Source organism: Manis pentadactyla, chromosome 10 (genome assembly GCF_030020395.1).
Source record: "Manis pentadactyla isolate mManPen7 chromosome 10, mManPen7.hap1, whole genome shotgun sequence".
Classification (NCBI taxonomy): Eukaryota; Metazoa; Chordata; class Mammalia; order Pholidota; family Manidae; genus Manis; species Manis pentadactyla.
The window spans coordinates 128233994-128257015 of record NC_080028.1 but is presented as its reverse complement, the minus strand read 5'-3'; the positions used below and the strand labels follow the sequence as shown (position 1 = coordinate 128257015).

Genomic DNA, 23022 nt, shown 5'->3' with positions numbered 1-23022 from the left:
CCGCCTCAGAGCCTCTGAAGAACTTGCAAGATCTTTTTAGTTGCAGGAATATCAAACCTAAAGAAAAAGCTGCAAGATGAATACATCACACGTCGTATACGTTCATCCTCATGCGTCAAGTATGAGCCCTTCGCCACAGCGCCTCTCTGTGGCCTACAACTCCCAGGAGGCGCCGCGCGCGAAAGACCCTCGGCGGCTGCCGTCGCGCGGGGTCACATGACTGCCGGCGCGGGGTCACGGGGCGCGAGAGCAAACCGCGGTCCCGAGAGCGAGCCCTGGGCTGCGACGCTTCCCTGGCTGGTGGGAGCGCGACGGGCCATGGCCAACGTGTCCAAGAAGGTGTCGTGGTCCGGCCGCGACCTGGACGACGATGAGGCGGCGCCGCTGCTGCGGAGGACGGCGCGGCCCGGGACGCCGGCCGGCGAAGACACGCCGCTGCTGAACGGGGCCGGGCCGGCCGCGCACCAGGTAGGCCCCGCGCCGGACAGGTGGGGCGTAGCCGGGCCGGAGGGAGCGGCGGCCCCTCTGCGCGCTCAGCCTCCCCGCGGCGGGCACGGGGGCGGGCGCGGGCCGCTCTGCCAGGCGGGCGCTGGCGGGCGCGGTCCTTGCTGAGCCTCACGGGGCTCGTGCTCGGATCATCCCCCGTGTGAAGACGAAGCAGCGGACGGGCTGGGGAACCTGCCCAGGGCGTCTCTGGGCAAGTGGCAGAGCTAGCATTGAAGCCGAGGCCCAGGGCTCTGGGGTCCTGGGAGGAAGCCCTGGGCCCGGTGACGAGCGGGGCTCGCCATTACTCTCGGGTGTTGTGCGAGCAGTTTTTTGTTTCCGTGCCAGTGGCCGAGGAACCCTGCCTGCCACTGTTCCGCAGGACTGGCACAGAGGGTCAGGGCCAGTTCAGGAATGACGGGTGTTTGGATTCAGTTTCCCTTAGCAATTAGCTGAACGTGCAGCGTGCAGCCAGACACTAAGCAACAGGCCAGAGTGGGTGAAATGTGCCCAGAACGTCAGCGATGGAGACTGGCTTTACACGAATGCATGTGCGCCATGTTAGCTTTGAGTTTACCAACGATTTTCTATTGAGTGTTGGGTGTTACTCTGTTTTGTGATTATGCTTTTTTTCAAACTCTTGTGCTAGATCTGTACTCTGAATACTTGTACAGTGTTTAAAAATGAGGAAGGACACAAGTATCAGGCTGGTCTTCTAGAACTTGTCTTTAGGTTTCCCCTGTCTCTTGGAAGAGCATTACACGATGAAGTCAATCTGCTCTTTAAAATGTTCTGCTGACGTGGTTTTGTGTCTGCGTGAGAAGTTATCTGCAGTGGCTGAACATATGGGTGTTTGATTACGTTCTTGGAACATTTCTTCCTCCTTTTTTACTCTATTAAAAGTAAGTCTACAGAACAGAAGTGTAAGACTGGTTTTAAGGGCTGACAAGTAAAGAGATCAGAAACTTTGAGGTTGAACTTGGATTTGTCTCAGGATTGAGAGCTTGGGGTTTCTCACTTCTTGCGAGTAGATACAGGAGTGGGCTTTCTTTGAAAGAGCTTGTTTATCTGTTCCTGTAAAACTCATTCCCTTAAAACATCCTTGCAAGCTTTTTTTGTTTATTTGCATTTAATAACTGACTAGCTGTTCTTAAACAACTTACAAGATAGTTTATTGTGCACCTATTCTGTGCCCAGCTGCAGGCGTTTGCCTGGGACACACAGGTGCAGGAAGTGGCCTCTTTCCTGCTGTCTCCAGGCTCATGGAGAAACAGGCGCAGCGCTCAGTGAGGAGCCCCGTGCATAGAAGAGATCACGTTTGGATCCAGTCTTGAAGAGTCCAGACAAGGAAGGATAAAGGGAGTGTATGTTGGGGACCAGCAAGAGTTTGGAAAGTAAATCAGAATGGCTGTGGAGGCTGGGAGAGAGACCTGGTGGGGTCAGACCTGCTGGAGACAGCTGCTGGCTTCCTCTCTGGGAGAGCCCTGCAGGAAGCTGGAGAGTCCAAACTTGGAGGACCCTTAGCCCACCTTGTGCAGACCGGGAAGGGAAGGACAGGAGGGACTTGCACTAGGAGCACCGCCCTGGACCAGCAGAGGCGAGCTGTACACATGTGGTGCTGAGTAAGCCTGTAGATGGTAACTGTTGGTCCTTTGCATAGTGTTTAAAACAGCAGCATGCCAAGAATTGTCTTTGGGCTGCTGTTCATTGCGTGCCTTCCCGGGAAGCTGATTGGATTCCTTGACGCTGCCTTTCTTGGGAGCAGGGTCTGCTCTGGACCAGCGGGCAGAATTCTCGGGTGGGCACTGAGGCATCTCGTGCTGCAGCTTCCAAGCTGTTCTCAGTCCAGGGCCATTTGAACAGAAATGCTGGCCCAGGCCACCAGCTGCCCTACTATGTTCTAGTAAACTGGACTTGAGAGCTGGCCACGTTATGGCCCTTCGGGGTTTGCTGCAGGGTATCCAGAGTTGGATGGTGAGGTGGTTACCATCCAGTGGGGGAGCCGGCACAGACTCCTGGGCAGGGCGGCCTGGACCAGCCTGAGCTCAGCCTCTGTCCACCTGGGACCAGGCTGTTCAGAGCCACCTGTGACGGCGAGTTACCAGCCAGTCGCTGCAGGTCTGCTGCTGGGAGGAGGAGGGTGAGGTCAGCTGGACAGTCACGGTCATGTGGTGGGCAGCAGATTGTTTTGAGAACTTGTAGGGGGAAAATCTGAGCCAGAGGCAGATGTTAGAGATGGGGGGATATCTGCCATGCAGCGCAGGGCGTTTCCAGGGAACTCGGTGTTGGGCAGGTCTGCCTGAGAGCCCAGTGGAGTGCGACTCTCAGGTTACTGTTTAGAGTCGGTTCTGGGGTCTTGCTTCTCTGGGAATGCAGTTACCTCTGTGTCCTGCCCTGGTGACCTGGAGCCACAGACCAGTCTGAGAGTGCTCGGGGGCAGGGAGGGGCAGGGAAGCTGCAGGGCAAGTCGTCTGTCATCCCCACCACCCCTTGAGCTCTGCTCCACGTGGTGAGTTCCACCTCCTTCGTGGCTCACAGCGCCAGGGGCAGCCCCTCCAGGAAGTCCCTGTGCCTCTGTCCTTGTCCTGTCCTCCTGTCTGTCCACCCACCCCCAGCCCCACTTTTTAGAGCTCAGACTGGCCACCTCAGTGCCTCCGAGGGCTCCCTGAATCTGTCTCCCTTGTGCAGGGCCAGTGTGGGTGGGACAGAGCCACTGCACTCAGCATGCTTGAAGTCTGGGTAGGCAGACTAGGACGCTGCTATGGCCGGGCAGTGCAGAGAGCTGAGAGAGAAGAGTGGGCCCAGACTGAGCCAGAGGGTACAGAGAGAACCCACAGCGGAGGTTGCCACATGCGGAACACGAGGTGACAGTACTGGGGCCGCTCCCCTCCCCGCGTCCCGCTGCGCACCTGGCTGCCGCCCCCTCTGGGGGCATCTCTCCCTCTGGTTCTCCGTCCTCTCGGCCTGTGTCACATGTACACTTTGTTTGTGGGCAGCGTGTTTCCTTTGATGGAGGTGCTGGCTGCGGCGGCCCCGTGTACTCCCTGAGAATGGGGCCCGGCAGATGTTCCAGCAGCAGAGGTGGATGGCAGTCGGTCTTTAAGTGGTTTTCAAAATTTGTTTTAATTGTAGTAAAAACAAAATTCATCATCTGAAATACTGGTAAGTGTGCACCAGGGGCATGAGTGCATTCATGCTGTTGTGCAGTCCCGCCGCCATCCCCGGGACTCTGCATCTTGCACAACTGGACCTCTGTTCCCATCGGTACTCACCCCCCCATCCCTACCCCAGCCCCTGGCACCCACTGCCCTTTCTGTCTCTAGGGTCCCACTGCCCTAGGAACCTTGTAGATATTTGTGTTTTGTGACTGCTTCTTTCTCAGTAAAATGGCCTTAAGGCTCATCCATGTGGCCGTAGGTGTCAGGATTTCCTTCTTTTTTAAGACCAAGTGCCCCGTTGTATGGGCGGACCACGTTAAGTTTATCCGTTCACCTGTCGGGGACGATGCCGGAGTCGCCCCCACCCCTTGGCTGTTGTGGACCACGCTGCTGTGAGCATGCAGGCACAGACATCTCTCCAAACTCTGCTCTCAGTTCTATTTTGTACTTACCCAAAGGGGCAATTGTGGGGCATAAGGAAGCTCTGGTTCCAGTTTCCAAGGAGATGCCAGACCATTTTCCACAGCAGAGGCACCGCCTCGCTCTCACTGGCTGTGCGCCCGGCGTCCGGCTTCTCCACGCTCTCACCGGCACTTTGGTCTCTCGTCTGGGGTAGTGTCTTCATCTCCCAGCGAGGGGCGTGTCTCACTGTGGCTTGATCTGCGGTCCCCGATTAGAAGGGATGTGGGGCATCTCCTCGTGTGCCTGTTGACATCTGTATGTTTTCTTTGGAAAAATGTCTAGTCAGGTCCTCTGCCCATTTTCTAGTTAGATGTTTCTTTGTGGCTGGGTTGTGGGAGTTGAGTGTAGATCCTAATAGCCCCGGTCAGACACATGACCTGCAGGTACTTTTTCCCATTTTGTAAGTGGTCTTTTTGCTCTGTTTCCTTTGATGCCAGTTTTCCAGTTTGACATAGTCCCATTTGCATGTAAGTTTTTTTCTTTAAGTAATTATGGATTTACAGGAAATTGACAGGACATTACAGAGTGGGCCTGTGGACCTTCCCGTCCCCCCAGGAGTTACATCTTGCATAACAATCACATGGTGCCGAAACAGGGCGTTGGCAGTGGCACGCCACATGCGTGTAGTTCAGCCGCTACTTCACACATGTGGATCTGGGCACGCAGTGCCAGTCAGGACATGGGCCACGTTGTCAGCACGATGTCCCCATCCTAGCTGTGCAGCGCCTTCCCCTCCCGCCAGGTCAGTGGGACTGCGCGGTATGTGAGCGTCAGGAGCGGCTGCTTTCCCTCACCATCACACCCTGGAGGTTTCTTCCAGGTTGTCATGTATGTCAGTAGTTTGAGGAACTACTATTTAACTTAACTTGCATTTAAGAAAATTGGAAGAAATTTAAATCACTGAACTTCAAGAAAATGGCTTTTTTCATCACAAAAGATACTTCCTGAAATGCCTGTGAAGTTCAGAAAAGATGAAAAACATGGAGGCGCTGGAGAAGGGGTGGCAGTGGGGCTGGTGGGGCTGAGCCCCTGACTTGTCAGCACACCCTGCCCCCCGCACGCTCACCCATGTCCGGGTCCAGACGGCGCTTCCTTGGGGTGCAGACAGCCGCACTCGCCTGGCATCCTGCCCTGGGTGCTGAGGACCCACTGTCACCTGAACCGCGAGTCCTCGCCCACCTGGACCGTCCTGCCGCGCTCTCCCCGGTAGGCGTGAGGCCGCAGCCTGGCCCTCAGGCACTGCCCGGACGTCGAAGGAAACACTGTGGGCCCCAGCCTTGGGCCCCCTTGGTGCAGTGGGAGCCATCACCTAGAGCTTCCGTGATCGGCGTGAACAACACCGAAGTGGGCAGACTGTCTTTTCCTGTGGGCTCCCCCTGCCCAGCCAGGCCGCAAATCAGTTCTTCCGTTTTCCCATCACAGCTGGACTTTCAGTTCCGCCTGGGCCTGGCTTAGCCGCCCTGTCTACCCGTCGGCCAAGCCTGGCCACCATCGCGGAGGTGTCCCTGAGAAGCTGCATTCGCAATTCTGTGGTCAGGCGTGTGGCCAGGCGCACTGGCCCAGGGCGCCCCCCCACTGCTCCTGTGCTGCTGGGGAGCAGCCAGCTCCCCACCTCCTGCCCAGTGTTCACTCAGGAGCCGGGTGCCTCTTTTGAGGGAGGTTTGGGCGGACTCACACGGAGAAGACGGAGGAGGCCACGGATGGCAGAAGCAGAGGTGGGAGGGATGTGTCCATCAGAAGCTGGCGGCGGCAGGAAGGATCCTCCCCGCGGCCCCTGCGGGAGCACCGCCTGCGGGCACCTCCAGAGCCGGCAGGGAACACATCTCTGCTGTTTGAAGCCACACAGGCTGTGATGCTTGGGGCCGAGGGCCCAGGAGACTCAGACATCCCCGCTGGAGTCAGCCGGTGTCCCCGACGCCCCTGTGCCCTCCCGTCACGGGCCCTGCTAGGGTTACTTGCAGCAGGCTCTCCACGTCACGCTTTCCCAGGGGATGCACGGCATGCCCTCCGCTCTGTACCCCTCTGGGGCTCCTCACAGTGCGGGCAGCGCGAGAGCAGCCCCCACCTGCGGGGATGTGTTCTGAGACCCCCCCCCCAGCGGATGCCTGAGGCCATGGCTGGACCAAACCCGGATGTGCTGTGCTTTTGTCTGTGCTTATGTCCCTGTGCTGAAGTGTAGTTATAATAGCCACAACTAACCAGAAACAGAGCCACCATAACAGGCGCTGAAGAAAGGTTGCATGAACGTGACCTCAGAACAGCTCACCCTGCACTCACCTTCCTCTGAGGGTGTGACGCGAGGCGCTGTGCTGCGGGACAGAGTGAGGTGGTGCCCCAGGCACTGGGACGTGGGGCTGGCTGCTCTCAGACTCTGATGAGATGCCAGGGGGGCCATCTGCCCGTGGACGGTGGTGACTGCGGATGAGGGGCTGCCCATCCTGTCCTTGCTGTGGGGCTGCCCCATACAGTGCTTGGCGCCGGTTACATTTGTGTGTCCGAGAAGCAGCCAGTCATGTTCTAGTATGTTCCCTGCAACATCTGATTGACATGCTGAAGCTTGGCTGGCTGACTCTTGGATAAACACGAGCTGGCGCCTGTGTCTGTTCCCCAGGGCCAGCCTCCGCGTGCCTGGGCAGTGGGCACGAGAGCAGTCGTGTGCGTGGTCTCTCCTCTGTGGCGGACCCACCCCTGGGCCTGGGAGCTCGGCCCCATAACAGAGGGGGTGTCCTGGGGGTGCTCCTGCCCTGGGAGATGAGGTGCCTCTGACTGTGTGTCTGCGGGCTGGCCTGGAGGCCTGTGACAGGTCCCTGCCTACCAGAGCCACTCAGTCTCACGACAGGGGGATGCACAGAGAAAGCCTGGGGGCTGGAGGAGGGGCCCTGCACCCCCAGGGTTCCCCTGGGGTCAGGGAGCCAGGAGACGCGGTGCGGCCCTCCCAGGGCCCTCGGTCCTGGTGGCTGGCAGATGCCCTGTCTCCAGTCTCTGAGTGCCTCAGCACAAGGGAAGCGGGGTCTCTGGGTGAGGAAGGCCTCGGCCTCTTGGTGGCAGGTGCGAATGGCAGGGGTGGGCCTGGGGTGGGCGGCAAGGCCCGGCACAGCACGGCCCTGTGACTTCTCTCCTGCTTCTAGTCGTCCCACTCATCATTCTTCCGGATCGGACAGATGAGCAGCGTGGAGCTGGATGATGAGCTTCTGGACTCGGTGAGTGGCTGTCGTCCCAGGCCTGTTCGCAGGGAGGACAAGGCCTGTGCTCATGGACCTGCAGCCCAGCAGAAGGCCGGCGGCGGGCAGGGCAGGGCTCAGGGACAGAGTGACTGGCAGGCAGCAGGTCCCCCGGCGCCTGGGTGACCAGGGAAGGCCGCTCTGAGGGCCTGTGTCCCTGGAGGCCAAGCCGTGGCGTGGAGGTGGGAAGTGCTGCGTGCGGGCGGGAGTGCTGCGCCTGGTGCTGGGGAGTGGGAGGTGGGCGAGGGTGGGTGCCAGGGGGCCCTGGGGGGCCGGGCCAGGCTCTGGGGCCTGGAGAGCATGCCTGGTGGACAGCAGGATGCCCCGCCCTCCCCTGTGCTGGGGCTGGACTGTCCCGCAGCTGCCAGGGGGCCGTTGCTGAGCCCCCCCTTGAGCCTGACCTCCTCCGGGGCGTCCTGCGGCTCTGCTCTCTGGTTCCCTGATGGCCTGTGGTGTGGGATGGCCATTTGTGTGTCTCATTTTGAGAAATGTCTGTTCAGATTCTGTGCCCATTTCTAAATCAGGGTACTTCTGTTTTTGTAATTGCTTGTGAGAGTTCTTTATATTCTAGACCAAATCACTCATCAGACCCATGCAATGCAGAATTCCTCTCTCCCGTGGGCGGCCCTCCTTGGGGGCACAGAAACCTTGAATTTGGGGAAGGCCCGTCTGTCTGTTCCTTCCATTGCTTGCGTTCATCCAAGGCTGTAAAGATTCACTCCTAGTTTTCTTGTAAGAGGCCGATGGTTTTAGATCTTTGATTGTTTTTCACTAATTCTGTATGTGGTGTTAGATAACGTCCGACTTCATTCTTTTGCATGTGGATGTCCGGTTTTCTCAGCACCGTTTCCTGTGGGAAAAAAAGGGTCCTCAGTGGTCTCCGTCGGCCCGCATCTGTCCTTGGGCCACTGCTGCGCTCTCCTGGTGACTGGCTTTGTGATAAGCCTTGAAACTAGGAAGTTCGAGTGCTCTGGCTCTGTTCTCCTTTTTCAAGGTGGTTGGGGCTGTTCAAGGTCCCTTGCATCACCGCATGGAGCTCTGTGTCAGCTGGTCACTCTCATCAGCGTTGCCGGGAGCGCAGAGGGGGTCACGCTGACTCTTAGGTCTTCCCATCTGTGAGTGCAGGGCGTCTCTCCATTTATGTAGGCTTCAGTTTCTGTGAACGTCTCATAGCCTTCAGTGCGCAAGTCTTGCACTCCTTTGGTAAATACATTTTAGGAATAAGTCTTTTATCTTTATTTTTTATGCTGTTGTAAGCTGAGTTTGCTTCATTTCCTTCAGCTTGTTCACTGCACGTGCATAGAGGCGTGCGGTTTTGGTGACTGACCTGTGTCCTTCATTCTTACTACTGCATTATTAATTTAATCTTTGGAGTATTTCTTGGGATTTCTACACACAAGGTCACGTCAACTACAAATAGTTTCATTTCTTCCTTTCCCATCTGGATGCCGTTTTCCCTTTTTCCCATTTTCTTGCCTAATGGCCCTGCTGGGACTTGGCAGAGTGTTGAACAGAAATGGTGGGAACGGTGTCCTGGTCTGGTTCCTGACCTTCTGGGAGGAGCTGCTGGTCCTTCCCCATTGGGGACACGCTCGCTGTGGGTTTTCGTAGGTGCCTCCAGCAGGTCCAGGAAGTTTCCTTCTGTTCCCAGCTTGTGGAGTGTTTTATCAAGAAGGGGGCATCAAATTTTTGTCGGATGCTTTTTCTGCATTTATTGAGATGATCATGTGAATTTTGTCCTTTGTTCTGTTAAAACAGCATTGAACTTTTTTCTTATGTGGGGCTTTTCTTCACACTAATTCTCTGATTCTCTGGGTGTCCTACCATTCATCTCGACTCCGACACTAACTGCCCAGCATTAGCGCAGGCCCCGGGCTGGGGGCTCAGTCCCCCGGACACCCCCACCTCACACACAGCCACAGGTCCCGGTGGTCAGTCATGCTTCCGAGCCATCAGCTATAGGGTGAGGTTCCCACGGCCCCCTCCTCGGGTTCCACAGTTCCCTAGGGGGGCCCACAGAACTCAGGGAAATACTGTTAACTGGTTCGTCATAAAGGATCCGACCCGGGAACAGCAGATGCAGAGACGCCCCGGGCAGGTTTATGGGGAAGGGATGTGGGGCTCCCGTGTACCTCCATGTGTTCACCAACCTGGAAGCCCCCAAACCTCATTTAGGGTTTCAATGGAGGCCCCATTACACAGGCACTGCTGGTAAAGTCATTGACCAATCAGCCTCCATGCCGTCTCCCATCTCTAGTGTCAGGGTTGGACTGGAACTCTGCGCCATGGTCTTCTGGTGACCAGCCCACCCTGCCACGACTTAGGGGCCCCCATCCGTCTTAGTAGCACACAGAACACACCAGTCCAGGGGTGCCGAGGGGTCTAGGAGTGGGGCCGGGATCCAGGCAGAGGCCCCTGATGTTTCCCGTCATACCCCAGCCATGTTACGTTAATTGATTCTCAGAGGTCTAACCAACCTTGCATCCCTGGGACACACCCGACATGGCCATGCCGCCGTGGGCCTGGTCTGTGGTGCCTTGCCGAGGACTTTGTGTGGAGTGCGTGGCTGGTGTCCTGTCTCGGGGGGAGGCCCGGGCTTGTGCTTCACTCTGGAACGTGCTGGTTGTCTTCCTTCTGCAGGAGGCGGATCCCCCCCACCCTTTCCCCAGGGAGGTCCCACACAGCGAGAAGCTGCTGTCCCTCAAGTACGAGGTGGGCGTCCTCCCTCCGCTCCTGCCCCGGGCACCCCCCGGGCACTTTGTCCCCTCCCAGCCCACCCCCCGCCCCCGGGGGACCCGGCACGCCGGGGTCAGTGTTTGCCCTGTGCCGCCCGGTCTGCAGAGCTTGGACTATGACAGCAGCGAGAACCAGCTGTTCCTGGACGAGGAGAGGCGGATCAACCACGCGGTGAGTGTGCTGGCCCGGGGGGCCTGGGTGCAGGGCGCCGTGCACGGTGGCAGCCGGCGGAATTCCAGGGCCAGCTACACTGGCACCAGGGCAGCCCCTGGGCACACTCCCTGCTGACATGCCTCCCCGCAGGCCTTCCGGACCGTGGAGATCAAGCGCTGGGTCATCTGCGCCATGATCGGGATTCTCACGGGCCTCGTGGCCTGCTTCATCGACATCGTGGTGGAGAACTTGGCCGGCCTGAAATACAAGGTCATCAAGGACAGTATCCTTTGCAGTTCCCCCTCCCACAGAACTGGTGGGGGGCCCAGCAGCACAGCCGAGGGCCCCCAAGGGTCGTGCAGTCAGAGCCAGGCCCGCAGAAGTGCCAAGCCCGGTGCATGTGCCGGCTGGCTGAGTTGCTGCCTGTCAGCTGGGCCGTATGGTGTCGCCAAGGTTTCCAGGTAGCACAGCTGGCCCTCTTGTGCCCGGGGGCATGCTCGAGCCCGGGGTGGCACCCTGGGCCCAGGAGGCTGGGTTGTGGCGCCCAGCGGCTGAGCCGCCAGTGTCCTTGACGAGCGCAGATATCGACAGGTTCACGGAGACGGGCGGCCTGTCCTCCTCCCTCCTGCTGTGGGCCGCGCTCAACTCCTCATTCGTGCTCGTCGGCTCTGTGATCGTCGCCTTCGTAGAGGTATGGCCACGAGGAGGCTGTGGCAGGTCTGGGCTGGGTGGGAACCCCTCCGGCACCCCCACCCATGGCTTCTGCCAGAGATCCCCGTGGCTAGACAGGGGCACCTGGGCCTCCTCACCCTGACCTGTCCCCACACCACTCGTGCTGGGCACACGTGCGGGGCCACAGGAGTGTGCAGCAGCCCACGCCCAAGGGCTGCCCTGGGCGGGCAGGCCTGGCCTGGATCCAGGAGGAGGGGGCCGCCCGCCGAGGCCTCCATCCCGTGGCCTTGCCCTTTGACCCTTCCTCACCATGGGGTGTCGGAGGAAGAAGGGGAGCCATCCAGAAGCTGTCTGGGGTGCAGCGCGTGGTCCCCCGAGGGTGCGGGGAGCTCCGGGCCCTGTCTCTTTCTGCAGCGTCTGCCCCCCTGGGTGTCGCTGTGCACGTGGGGTGGGGAGAGGATGCGTCCCTGCCTGGCCGTCCAGCCCTGGTCCGGCGGCAGTGCCAGCAGCCCACTCAGCACCTGCTTGCCTCCTCCCAGCCGGTGGCTGCTGGCAGCGGGATCCCCCAGATCAAGTGCTTCCTCAACGGGGTGAAGATTCCTCACGTGGTTCGGCTCAAGGTGAGGCACGGAGATGACCCGGCATCGGGGTTCTTCGCCAGGTCAGAGCTGGGGGGTCTGTGCACTGGCATGTCCAGAACCAGCCCAGACTGGTTTGTGGACTTTGGGCAGATTCCCCGCCAGCTTCCTGGAAAGTGGTGAAAACTTCCTCTCTGTGCATTATTTTTAAGTAACATGTGGCAGCGTCAGCGGCACGCGCTCGTGTTCTCAGCATGAGGACAGCTCCTGGGGTCCTGGAGTGCAGGAGGTTTTTCCTGCTTTCAGGATTTCACTTAATGCTCATTGTATCAAGTTCTCAGCAGCACCCTGGTGTGGGCCAGGATGTTGGTCCCTCCCGTGGCACTGCTGGGTTTCGGTTGGCAATCAGCCTGTGGGCTCTTCTACTGCCCTGTGGGGCAGGGGCGCCGGGAGCTCTCAGTGGTGGGTCAGCCCGTGGTGACGTGGCCCGGGGGCAGGCCGGCCAGGAGGGCTGTGCCCAGGGCCCTGCAGCAGGAGCCACTGGTGATGATGTCCGACCTGGGGCACTCAGGAGGGACCGGGTGGTGGGTGGTGACCTGGGAGACAGTGGCCTGCGGAGCGGGGGTGGCCGTGTCCTCAGCCTCTTGGTCAGTGACACTCAGCGTGTGTCATTTGGAGACCAAGGAAGGCAGGGAAGAACCAGCCAGGGCGTGCCCTGGGGCGCCTGCCGTGGCGCTGGGCACTCACGCCGCCAGGCCGCAGTTGGCTGCTCCGGTTCTCAGACGTGTGGTCTCAGGGCAGAGAGCTGATGTCTTTTCCTTTGTGTTGCAGACGCTGGTGATCAAGGTGGCTGGAGTGATCCTGTCCGTGGTGGGCGGCCTGGCCGTGGGGAAGGTAAGGGAGCGTGGCGTGGCCCGAGGCCGTGGGTCCAGGAGCTTCTGTGGCCTGAGCACTGCCCTATGTCTTCCAGGAGGGGCCGATGATTCACTCAGGCTCCGTGATTGCTGCTGGGATTTCCCAGGGCAGGTCGACGTCCCTGAAGCGGGATTTCAAGGTGAGCCCGCTCCTCCAGCCCCGGAGGGCAGTGTCGGGGAAGAGGGTGACCACAAAGGGCCCTGGGGGAGCGGGGCCCTCATGCTCCGAGCAGGCATGCTCTGCTGGTGCCCCCAGCTTTTGTCGCAGCACCTGCAGGAAGAGGGTAACCCGGAAAGCGGTCAGGAATGATGTGTGTGAATTAAAGATGATTAATTGTCAAGATACACTTCAGAGATATTTTGTCTTCTTTCTCCAAAACATTGCCAGTGATTTGATGTGTGTTGCCCTGGGCTTATGTGTGAATTTCAGAGGCAATTAGTGGCTTCACAGGGTAGAGTCTCTAAGCTGAGCGCATGTCCTCAGTGTTTGGGTCACTGGGTTTTCACGAGGTGCCCTGGAGTCGGTGCATTTTAGCACGTGGCTTGGGCAGCCCGTGGAGCCTCCCTGCCGTGGCTGGGACATCGTGCCATCGCTCTCGGTCTCGCCGCCGCCCCAGCTCCATGCTCCCGAGGACCCAGGAGTTGACGAGTTTCCCAGGGCCCCCCTCCCCTATGTCCCCTCCCTTGGCCCTGTCCTGGGCCTTCAGCCAACCTTCCCCCTCTCTGAGATGAGTGCCCTTGGAGAAGCTGGCTGAGAACGTCCCCATCCGTCCTGTTCTAGATCTTTGAGTACTTCCGCAGAGACACCGAGAAGCGGGACTTTGTCTCAGCAGGAGCTGCCGCCGGCGTGTCTGCTGCGTTCGGAGCCCCAGTGGGTGAGGAGGGGCGGCCCTGCCTCCCTGCCTGGTCTGGCGAGCCCCGTGGTGCCCGTGTTCAGGCGCCGTGCTCTCCTTGCTGTGTGAAGGAGTCTTGGTGCTTGCAGACCTAGAGTGCCGGATGGGGTGGCCTCCCAGGGGGCCCCGGCTGCCTCGACAGGCTGGCTGCCCCGGGGCCTTGGGGCTTGAGGCAGCAGTGGGGGTGGTACTCCCGTGGCCTGCATGGGCCGCTCAGGGCTGGGCTGCTTGTCGTCCCAGGTGGGGTTCTGTTCAGCTTGGAGGAGGGTGCCTCCTTCTGGAACCAGTTCCTGACGTGGAGAATTGTGAGTGCCCGTGGACAGCCGCTGCCCAGCTCTGCCCGTGCGCCGGGGCTCCCACCTGAGGTCCCTGCCCAGCTGGTGGGAGCCATGCCCCATGAGTCCATGCTGGCCCGGCTCTGCGGGCACCTACTGGAGCCGCTGGCTGTCCTCTTGCTGCCCTCTTCCTCTGCTAACTCACCGGGACCCCCAGACTCCACACCCTTCCTCCCTTGGCCCGTCACCGGCTTGGCCCAACACCTGCCAGAGCTGTGACCCAGCCGGCCTGGCGCGAGGGCTAGTCCCCTTCTCATCAGCCTCTGGGGCCCCTTCTCCATCCTCCAGGGCATCGGCTGGTGGGCTCGGAGCCCCAGCTGGAGGCCACATTCCGATGGCGCCCGTGTCTCTGCCCACAGTTCTTCGCTTCCATGATCTCCACCTTCACCCTGAACTTCGTGCTTAGCATTTACCATGGGAACGTCTGGGATCTGTCCAGCCCAGGCCTCATTAACTTCGGGAGATTTGACACAGAGGTACCCGGCTTGTCCCCTAGCTCCTGCTGGGCCTTTCTTGGCGAGGGCCAGGGCCGTGTTCCTTAGGCCCAGCGGAGCCTGGGGCCCCTGGGAAATCCCGCTCAGCCACAGGATTGAGCTCTCCGGCTCTGGGGGCCAGGCGGCAGGGCCCTGGTAAAACACACACCTGGCCTCCGCGTTTGCTGAGGCCCGTCGCCCGGCAGGCACTTGCAGGTCCGGCTCAGCTTCCCAAGAATGCTGGCAGGGACACTGAGGCTGGCAGGCTGGGCGCTGGGCAGCAGCTGACAGTGGGCGAGGAGGCCCAGCCACATTTCTGGGGGGGCCTGGGCCGGGTGTACCATCACTGGGACGCCGTGCGCTGGGAGCCACTCCAGGCATGGTTTGTGCCTGTGGGGATGTTGCAGCTCGCCGTTGTCTGGGGTCACGAGCTGTGTTCCAGGGTTCCCCCGCGTCATGCCCTCCTTCAGCAAAAGCTCCGCCATCCCCGCTGGGGAGCAGGTGGAGGCCTCAGAGGAAAGCCTGCCCCCACCCTGAGCAGCTGGTGTGGGAGGGGCCCCAGCTGGCTGTGGCGCCCAGTGTTGTCCCACAGGGCCTCCGTGGCCCTGAGAGAGTACTGGGGGCCCTGAGCCTGTGGGCCGAGTGCGTGCGGCCACCTGAGCAGCGGGCGCCCCTCACGGGGCGTCCCGTCTCTCCCTGCAGACGATGGTGTACACGATCCACGAGATCCCCATCTTCATCGCCATGGGCGTGGTGGGTAAGGGCCAGCGCGCGGCACCCAGCCTGCCCGGCCCCCGTTTCCCTGTCACTCTTGGGGGGCGGCAGGAGCCTCCGGCAGAGCAGAGTGTGCGGCGGGTCGGCCCCACTCCCGCCCGCCGCTCCAGGGCCGCCTGAGCCGGCTGCCCTCCGCGTCCTGCCCGTGTGGCTCCTGGGGGGCCTGGGGTGGTACGCTCCCCTCCGCTGGTGGGACCCTGAGGCGGGGGCTCCTCTGAGAAGTAGGTTGCACCTGGTCAGCATGCGTTTCTCTGTGAGGAGGCTTTTTCCCCGGGAGGAAGGCTGAGGTGTTGAGGAGCCATCTGTCCGTTTGCCCGTCTGTCGGGGACACAGTGCAGCCCAGACGTTTGCACAGAGCTCACCTGGCTACCCTGCCTCCCAGGCCGCCTCCACCTCCTCCCTGAGCCCCTTATGTGCCTCCTTCCCGGCTGTAGGTGGTGTTCTTGGGGCTGTGTTCAATGCCTTGAATTACTGGCTGACAATGTTTCGGATCAGGTGAGAAACCTCCGTTTTGTGGACCAAGTTGACAGGTGCCTCCATGTCCCCAGGCTTTTGGAAATGGACTTGTCGGAAGCCCTGTGTGCTGCCTTCCATGGTAGTTTGTGGTGGATGGACTGGCACAGAATGGGGGCGATCAAGCTAGGAGAGGCCTGGGGGTGGCCCCCCAGGCAGGGCAGGGAGAATCGCCTGTGACCCAGAAGGGCCCCAGGTTTGGGGTTTTCTGCGCCCACCTCAGCCCGGTGTGTGGGGACCTGGGATCTGGGTGCAGTCGGGCTGGCGCAGGCCCTGTGGAAGGCCTCGGCTGTAAGGAGAGCAGGTTCTTGAGTGGGTCCTGGGCCTAGGGGCCCTTCTTGTCCTCTTGCACCAACTCACACTGCTACCGGGTGCCCAGTGGGTAACCTGCGCCCACCAGGGAGTCAGGGGGCATTGGTGATGAAGCGCGCTGTGTCACCTCCCAGTCAGTGTGCTGAGGTCCAGCTCAGGTTGCCGTGGGCACCCCTGCCCCTGTCATCTGCCTGCCCTGGCGTCCTGCAGCTGGTCCCTCCTGGCTGTGCGCTCCAGGTACATCCACAGACCATGCCTCCAGGTGATTGAGGCCATGCTGGTGGCTGCCGTCACGGCCACGGTCGCCTTCGTGCTGATTTACTCATCCCGGGACTGCCAGCCCCTGCAGGGCAGCTCTGTGTCCTACCCCCTCCAGGTAGGGGGCCTGCGCCCCAGGTGGGGTGAGGCTGCAGATGTGAGCGTGCCGGTGCGTCTGCAGAGGGTCAGGCGGCCGGGAGAGCAGGATGGACTGAGGGATGGGCTGGTGAGGCTGCGCTGTTGACAGCCCAGCGGTGCTCTGAGCCACCCCCAGCAGCAGGTGGGGCCTCGGAGGGCTCTGCTCAGCCCGGGAGGGGCTGGGCCTGCTGCCTCAGGCATCTAATGGGTGAGTTCTGGGGGTGAGCTCAGTGTGGCCCGTGGGTCCCCATGCTCCAGGGACAGACCTGCTGTCTAGCCCAGGGCTCCTAAAGGGCTAAACTTGCCTGTGGAAGTCTCGCCACCCCAGGCCTGGCTCTGCGTCCTACCTCCCTGCGGCCGTGTGTGTGCCCAGTGCTGCCCAGACAGGGTGACCCCACATGCTGACCTGTCCCCCAACCCTGCAGCTCTTCTGTGCGGACGGCGAGTACAACTCCATGGCCGCAGCCTTCTTCAACACCCCAGAGAAGAGCGTGGTCGGCCTTTTCCACGACCCCCCAGGTGTGTGCCTGTGCTCCGGGCTGTCGGCCACGTTTGCCTGAGCCCAGGCCTGGTGATGCCTCTGGCTGAGTGTCCCGAGGCCAGAGGTCACTGCTCTGGCCAGGGGTAGGGTGCGCTGGAGGACAGGAGTTGGCAGCCCAGGAGTCAGCTGGAAGCAAGGGCCTCAATGGAGCCCAGCCAGGCTGCCCGCGCCTCTCCTGCCCTTCCGGGAGGGCGGCTGCTCGGGCGTTGGTCCGTGGGACAGCCTTGTCTCCCGGGATGTTTTCCTTCTGGGTGCTGCACGGGTCATTCTTGGTCAAAAAACAGCCTGGTGACTTGGATGCCGGCGCTGTGGCCAGCCTCCCGCAACTACATGCGCTGCTGACGAGCAGTGGGCTCGGCGCCGACCACTGCTTTTCAGGGCACGTCCCAGACAGCGGCTGTCCCGCCTGCAGCACGCAGGCCCACGGCAGCGCCTGCTGCGCACACCGCAGCCCCCAGCTGGCCTCCCCTGGGGCTGCTCCGTGACACTGTCTTGCCTTTGTCTGGGACCCTTAGGCTGTCTCCAATCGTTTGCTGTCACAAACCAGGCCACAAGGAACTTCCTGGGCCTTACTCCTCTGTGCACCTGTGACAGGAGTTCGCAGAATTTAACAGAAAGGCTTTTCTAAAAGTGGGGTGAGGCGGAGCTCTCTTTGCAAGGCACCGAACGGGGCCATTGTGTGGGTCCAGGCCTGCAGGCGCTGCCCCTGGGCTCGCCCAGCAGCCTCCTGTTCTGGAAGTCTCCTGGTGTGGGCTGCTGGCTGCTGGCCTCCTTCAGGCGCTGAGAGCCCCCAAGAGACGCCGGTGGTCCGCACTGCCGTGCCAGCTGTTCACACACCGATCTCAAGGGGATCCTTCCCTCGGTTTCAGGTCGCCATCCTGCCCATGGCACCAGGCCCACCTCAGAGGACTGGGCCTCCGAGACTCGGCATTCTGGTCTCGGGATGGAGAGACTTTGGGGTGTCAGGGTCAGGCCGTGATGGGAGGCAGGAATGGGGCACCCGGTAGGGTGGCCTTGCTCAGGTGTGAGTCCATGGAGCAGCCCAACCTTCCCTAGGCTCCTACAACCCCATGACCCTCGGCCTCTTCACGCTCGTCTACTTCCTCCTGGCCTGCTGGACCTACGGGCTCACCGTGTCTGCTGGCGTCTTCATCCCGTCCCTGCTCATCGGGGCCGCCTGGGGCCGGCTCTTCGGCATATCCCTGTCCTCCCTCACGGGGGCCGCAGTAAGTGTGAGGCTCTGCACGCACCAGGCCAGGGGCCCGGGCTCCCGGTGCGCGCGGACTGGCAAATCCTTCCCCCCGGGGGGTTCTTCTCCACCTTGGAGATTTCTGGCTGGCGCTGTTCTGACGGGGACTTGCTGGGAGCTTAGCTGTCCACACACACAGTCCGCACAGACTGTCACTGTAAAAGACCGTGCCGTGGGAGGGTTGGCAGCCGAGGGGCTGGGGACAGGGGTGCGTGGGTACCAGGCCCCCTGCCTTCCTGCTGTCACCGGCCACCTTGGCACTTGGCTTTTATTTGGAGTATTCTCTTTTTATTTATCTCAAGTGAGAGTAGGCAGGCCTCAATGAGCCTCCGGTCCCCCTTCTGCACCCACCAGACTCTGGTTGTGCGTTGCTTGGGGTCCTTCCAGACACGGGTTTATACACGTGTAATTCACTTGCCGCAGGAACCACTCTTAAAAGCATGTGGTTCAGTGGCCATGCAGCGCGTTCAGAGCTGGCTGACCATTGGCAGTCTAGTCTCGATGTTCTCATCCCCCAGAACGAGACGCATCCCCACTAAGCAGTCACGTCTGTCTCCCTCCCCAGTCCCTGGCAGCTGCCAGTCGGCTTCCCGTCTGAGTTTGTGGCCCAGGCGTCTAGCCTCTAGTGAGCTTTCAGGCCTCGTCCACGCTGGCCCGTTGGGCCCGCTCTGTGCCCCTGTGGTGCAGGGCTTCTGCACAGGTGTGGTGCCCGCACCCACGGGACCGGCCTCCTGCCTCGATGCCCAGAGGGGCCCTGCCCCACACTGCCAGGGCTCCAGCGGGCACATCGCCCAGGAGGACATGCCCGCCTGGGGTGTTCCCGACCTTGTCTCGTGAGGCGGCGCCGTGGCACACCTTTAGGCCCATGCAAACCGGGATTCCCTGCGGGGTGTGGGGCCCGGGTGGCCTGCTCTTGGCAGGCTGTGGTGGGGGGCTGACGCCGCCTCTATCCTCCCCACAGGTCTGGGCGGACCCCGGCAAGTACGCCCTGATGGGAGCCGCTGCCCAGCTGGGTGAGTCCCGGCTGCCGTGGTGGGGCCCCAAGGTGGGGGCACCTGGCTCCTGGGGACATAGAGGCTGGGTGTTTACTCCATTCCAAAGGGCAGCCTGGAGGGCGAATGGACGGGGCACAGAGTGGGCGGGATGGGGGGTGCCACGGGGCCTGCAGGTACTCCCCCCCTCTGACAGGCGGCATCGTGAGGATGACGCTGAGCCTGACGGTTATCATGATGGAGGCCACCAGCAACGTGACCTATGGCTTCCCCATCATGCTGGTCCTCATGACTGCCAAGATCGTGGGGGACGTCTTCATCGAGGTGTGGCTCGGCAGCAGAGGTGGAGGGAGGGGCCCCACCAAGCCGATCCCTGTGGCTGCCTCTGGGGCACGCCGCTGGCGCATTACGCGTCTCTCCCCAGGGCCTGTACGACGTGCACATCCAGCTGCAGAGCGTGCCCTTCCTGCACTGGGAGGCCCCTGTCACCTCCCACTCGCTCACCGCCAGGTACCCGCGGGCCAAGCGCCGCCCCTCCCGCCTGGTGACCCTGTGGGTCAGGGGGAAGGCCTGCAGTCCTGGGGCCTCCTCCCCACGCAGCCTGACCGGGGGCGTTGGGTGTGGGGCTGCGCCCGTGTCCCAGTGTCCATGGAGATGGGTCGCGGAGGGTGCGGGTGGCTGGCCCCTTGTCCCGGGTCTCCCATGCTGGGCAGCATCCTGCCTGCTGAACTTAACTCCGGTGCGAAGAGGGGCCCGTGGAGGCAGCACCCACTGCCGCACGGCGAGGCCAATGGCCGACGAGGCGGGTGCTCTTTCAGGGAGGTGATGAGCACGCCGGTGACCTGCCTGCGGAGGCGGGAGAAGGTGGGCGTTGTTGTGGATGTGCTCAGCTGCACGGCGTCCAATCACAACGGCTTCCCCGTGGTGGAGTGCGCCCATGACAGCCAGGTGCCCGGGGGCGGGCTCTCAGGGAGGCCGGGCTCCTGGTGGCACCCACTGTAAGGTGCGGGAAGCCTGTTTGTAGGTTCGTAGCGTAGTGCTCGCTGCAAAAGGACCTGCTCACAGCCATGAACAAACAGGCCCATGACATGCCATGTCCCGCAGCCACACCCCAGGCTGCGGTCCACCGAGGCACCGTGGCTGTGCGTTTTGTCAGGAGAGGTCCTGATGGAGCGTGGCCCGCCCCTCCCCGCACACCTGTGGTTCAGGGTGGCTTGCCCAGCCCAGGGCTGCTTCACCCAATTCCCCCAAACACTGCAGCCCCCGGCACCTCTCCGCCTTGCTTGTTTGGTTCCACTGCCCCTCGGGCAGATGGTCGGTGATTAGCGAGCTGTGCAGGTGAAATGCCTGTGGTGAGGAGACGGTGCCTCGAGGCCGGGTCCCCACCAGGGCCCCAGCCCAGCAGACGGAGGCTCTCCTCCTTCCCCGCAGCCAGCCAGGCTCCGGGGCCTGATCCTGCGTTCGCAGCTGATCGTCCTGCTGAAGCATAAGGTAGGGTAGCTGGGGGCGGGCATGTGGGGGTGGGCCTGGCACCAGCCCGACACTGCCCACTGCCCGCTGCCCTCAGGTGTTCGTGGAGCGGTCCAACACGGGCCTGGTGCGGCGGCGGCTGAGGCTGAAGGACTTCCGTGACGCCTACCCGCGCTTCCCGCCCATCCAGTCCATCCACGTGTCCCAGGATGAGCGCGGGTGCACCATGGACCTCTCCGAGTTCATGAACCCCTGCCCCTACACGGTGCCCCAGGTGCCTGCGGCCACAGGGAGGCGGTGGGGGTCCCGCCCCAGGGTTGCCCGGTGGCGAGTCTCTCCAGAACCCCGTGGAGCTGCTGCCTCTGCTGGCCCGGGGTGGGGGGTCAGTGGGGAGCCGGAGTAGCTGGCCAAGGGCAGGACCGGGTGGGGCAGGACACGGCCGCATGTCCCGCAGTGCAGGGCTGGGGGCTGGGGGGGTGCCTTCTTCCCTTCCCTGCGGCTGTGCTGGGTGTGGGGGCCGCGCTGTGTGGCCGGCAGGCTGAGGCCAGGCTCCCGTTCCAGGAGGCGTCACTGCCGCGGGTGTTCAAGCTGTTCCGGGCCCTGGGCCTCAGGCACCTGGTGGTAGTGGACAACTGCAATCAGGTGAGCCCCCACGCTCCGCTTCCCTCCCGAGAGAGCCCTGGGCAGGGGTGCGGGCCCCTGAGCTGCCTGCCTGGGTCATGGGCACACGCTGGCTCTCAGCTCGTGTGGGGCCCTGAGCTTGGGGCCCAGACCGACCACATGCCCACCACCAGGGCTCCCTGGACTGTTGCTTTCTGGCGCAGGGCAGGGGCTTCCACAGAGACAGGGGGCATACTAGACACCGTGACCTGGCTTTGCCCCCACAGGTGGTTGGGCTGGTGACCAGGAAGGACCTGGCCAGGTACCGGCTTGGGAAGGGGGGCCTGGAGGAGCTGGCGCTGGCCCAGACGTGAGGCCCTGGGTCCCTGCCTCGTGCCCAGGCGGTGGTGGATCCGGCACCCTCCAGAGCTCAGGACTCACGTGCGTGTTTGTGTGTGTGCGTGTGTGTGTGTGTCTGTGTGCCCGCGTGTGTGTGTAAGATGGCGAGTGAGCTGGGTCCCTGGGTCCAGGGCTACAGGCCCCCAGGACGGGCCCCGCCGTGGCTCTGTGCTCCGTCACCCGGGCCAGCTCAGAGGGATCACGCTGCCTGTGCCTGCCAGCCGGAGCCTGGGTGACGTGAGGCTGCAATGGGGCCCCGGGCCTTGTGCCCCTCGGCTTGGCCTGCCGCAGCGATAACAGCTGGACACTTGGGGCGACACCCCGGAGGACAGGCTCCAGCGGCTCCGCCCAGACTCACCCCGGGCACCCCCGGGCCACCCCCTCGTACAGCAGGCTCTGTGCTGGGGTCCCAGCCAGAAGAGAGCTGAGACTGGCCTCTGCACCCCGACCCTGAGCTGGAGTCCACATGAGCGGTTGTCTCTGCCCCTGTGTGAGCAGCAGCTGGGCGGGAGGGTCTCAGCACACCCTCCCCAATCCCAGAGGATGTGGGCCATGTTCCAGAGCCGCTCGTTCCAGTCTCGGGACAGGCGGGCTCTGGGGTGAGTCGGTGTGCCCGCAGGAAGTGTGCTACGCCTTTCCGTGCCAGGCCAGGCAGGGCAGGTCTGTTGTCCTGTGCGCCCCGGCCCTGTGGGGCTGTCCTGGGGTGATTCCCGCGTGCCCAGCCCACTTCTAGGCAACAAAGACACCGCGGTTTTGGCCCCTTTTGTGGGGGTGGGGGATTGAAACTCGCGAAATAAAGGAATCGGACCCGGGTGGCCGGGGCCAGCCTCCTTGTCCCTGGCAGCACTGACCGCAGTCCAGCAGCAGGACCTGTGGGGCCATGGGGCAGGGGTGTCCCCGGACTGGGCCTCCGTGGTGTCTGGCACGAGTGTGGCCACAGGCAGGCGTGCCCCATGGGGAAGCCCCCTGGGTGAGGGGCTGACTGAAGCCCAGGGAAGCCTTGGTCCGCCCCCGGTGGGAGGGCCTGGGTGACCTCAGGGAGAGCACGGGGCCCCTGGCGGAGTGAGGGCCGAGGGGCCACGGTGGTCTGAGGTGGGACGTGAGACACCGCCTTAGGCGCCGGACACTCGGCGTGGAGAAGGCGTGCGCAGCATCTTGCTACCGTTTTGAGACAATTACTTGTCGAAATGGCAATATTTAGATAACGTTGGGTTAAATAAAGTGGACTGAGACCCACTCCCTAGTCTCTTTTACTTGTTCACCGTGGCTGCTAGGAGGGCGTTGCCAGCGCAGGCCAGGCAGGTGCCCAGCTCCCTGTCTGGGACGGCCCTGTGACGGCCCCCACGCCCCAGGGCATCTGGCTCAGGTGGGCCTGGCTGCACTCTGCCCACCCTGGGACTCCTGGCCTTCCTCCTGTGCCCCGACCAGAGGGCCAGCGATCACTCCCACCCAGGCCGGCAGCACTAGCCTGGGGTCTGAACGGGCCCCTGGACCCTTCCAGAAGCCGGCAGTTGGGAGGCCTTGCAGGAAGGGGAGAGACGGGGCTCAGGTTTCACTGGCAGTTGGGTGGTGAAGTCACAAGGTTCTGGGGAGGAGGGGGTTTCAGAAGAGTCCCTACTGGTCCCCCAACCTGGCGTCAGGAAGAGAAGGGAAGTGAGGAGCCCCCTCAGCACTCGGGGGCCCCCCCAAGGCACCCGA

The 23022-nt window shown here is 62.1% G+C and overlaps 1 protein-coding gene across 2 annotated transcripts; it reads left to right on the top strand.

The window, feature by feature from the left end:
- Positions 1-210: 210 nt before the first annotated feature.
- CLCN7 (chloride voltage-gated channel 7) lies at positions 211-22560 on the top strand. Of its 2 annotated transcripts, XM_036915874.2 has the most exons (25): positions 211-468; positions 7232-7303; positions 9965-10036; positions 10166-10231; positions 10364-10496; positions 10795-10904; positions 11425-11505; positions 12295-12357; positions 12434-12517; positions 13159-13252; positions 13511-13575; positions 13965-14081; positions 14781-14835; positions 15287-15347; positions 15915-16053; positions 16499-16592; positions 17671-17840; positions 18825-18876; positions 19052-19179; positions 19280-19365; positions 19674-19803; positions 20287-20346; positions 20423-20599; positions 20887-20967; positions 21213-22560. In XM_036915874.2, exons 1-25 carry the CDS (start codon positions 217-219, stop codon positions 21297-21299), a joined length of 2529 nt encoding a protein of 842 aa, XP_036771769.1. In that variant the 5' UTR covers positions 211-216; the 3' UTR covers positions 21300-22560. The 2 variants fall into 2 exon arrangements, with proteins under 2 accessions (XP_036771769.1, XP_036771770.1); XM_036915875.2 differs by lacking the exon at positions 7232-7303.
- The last annotated feature ends 462 nt before the right edge of the window (positions 22561-23022 follow it).

Coding starts and splice junctions, on each gene's coding strand:
- CLCN7 (XM_036915874.2), top strand. CDS start 217: ATGACTGCCGGCGCGGGGTCACGGGGCGCGAGAGCAAACCGCGGTCCC. Junction 10,905..11,424: donor TGATCGTCGCCTTCGTAGAG/GTATGGCCACGA, acceptor GCCTCCTCCCAG/CCGGTGGCTGCTGGCAGCGG. Junction 12,518..13,158: donor CCCTGAAGCGGGATTTCAAG/GTGAGCCCGCTC, acceptor GTCCTGTTCTAG/ATCTTTGAGTACTTCCGCAG.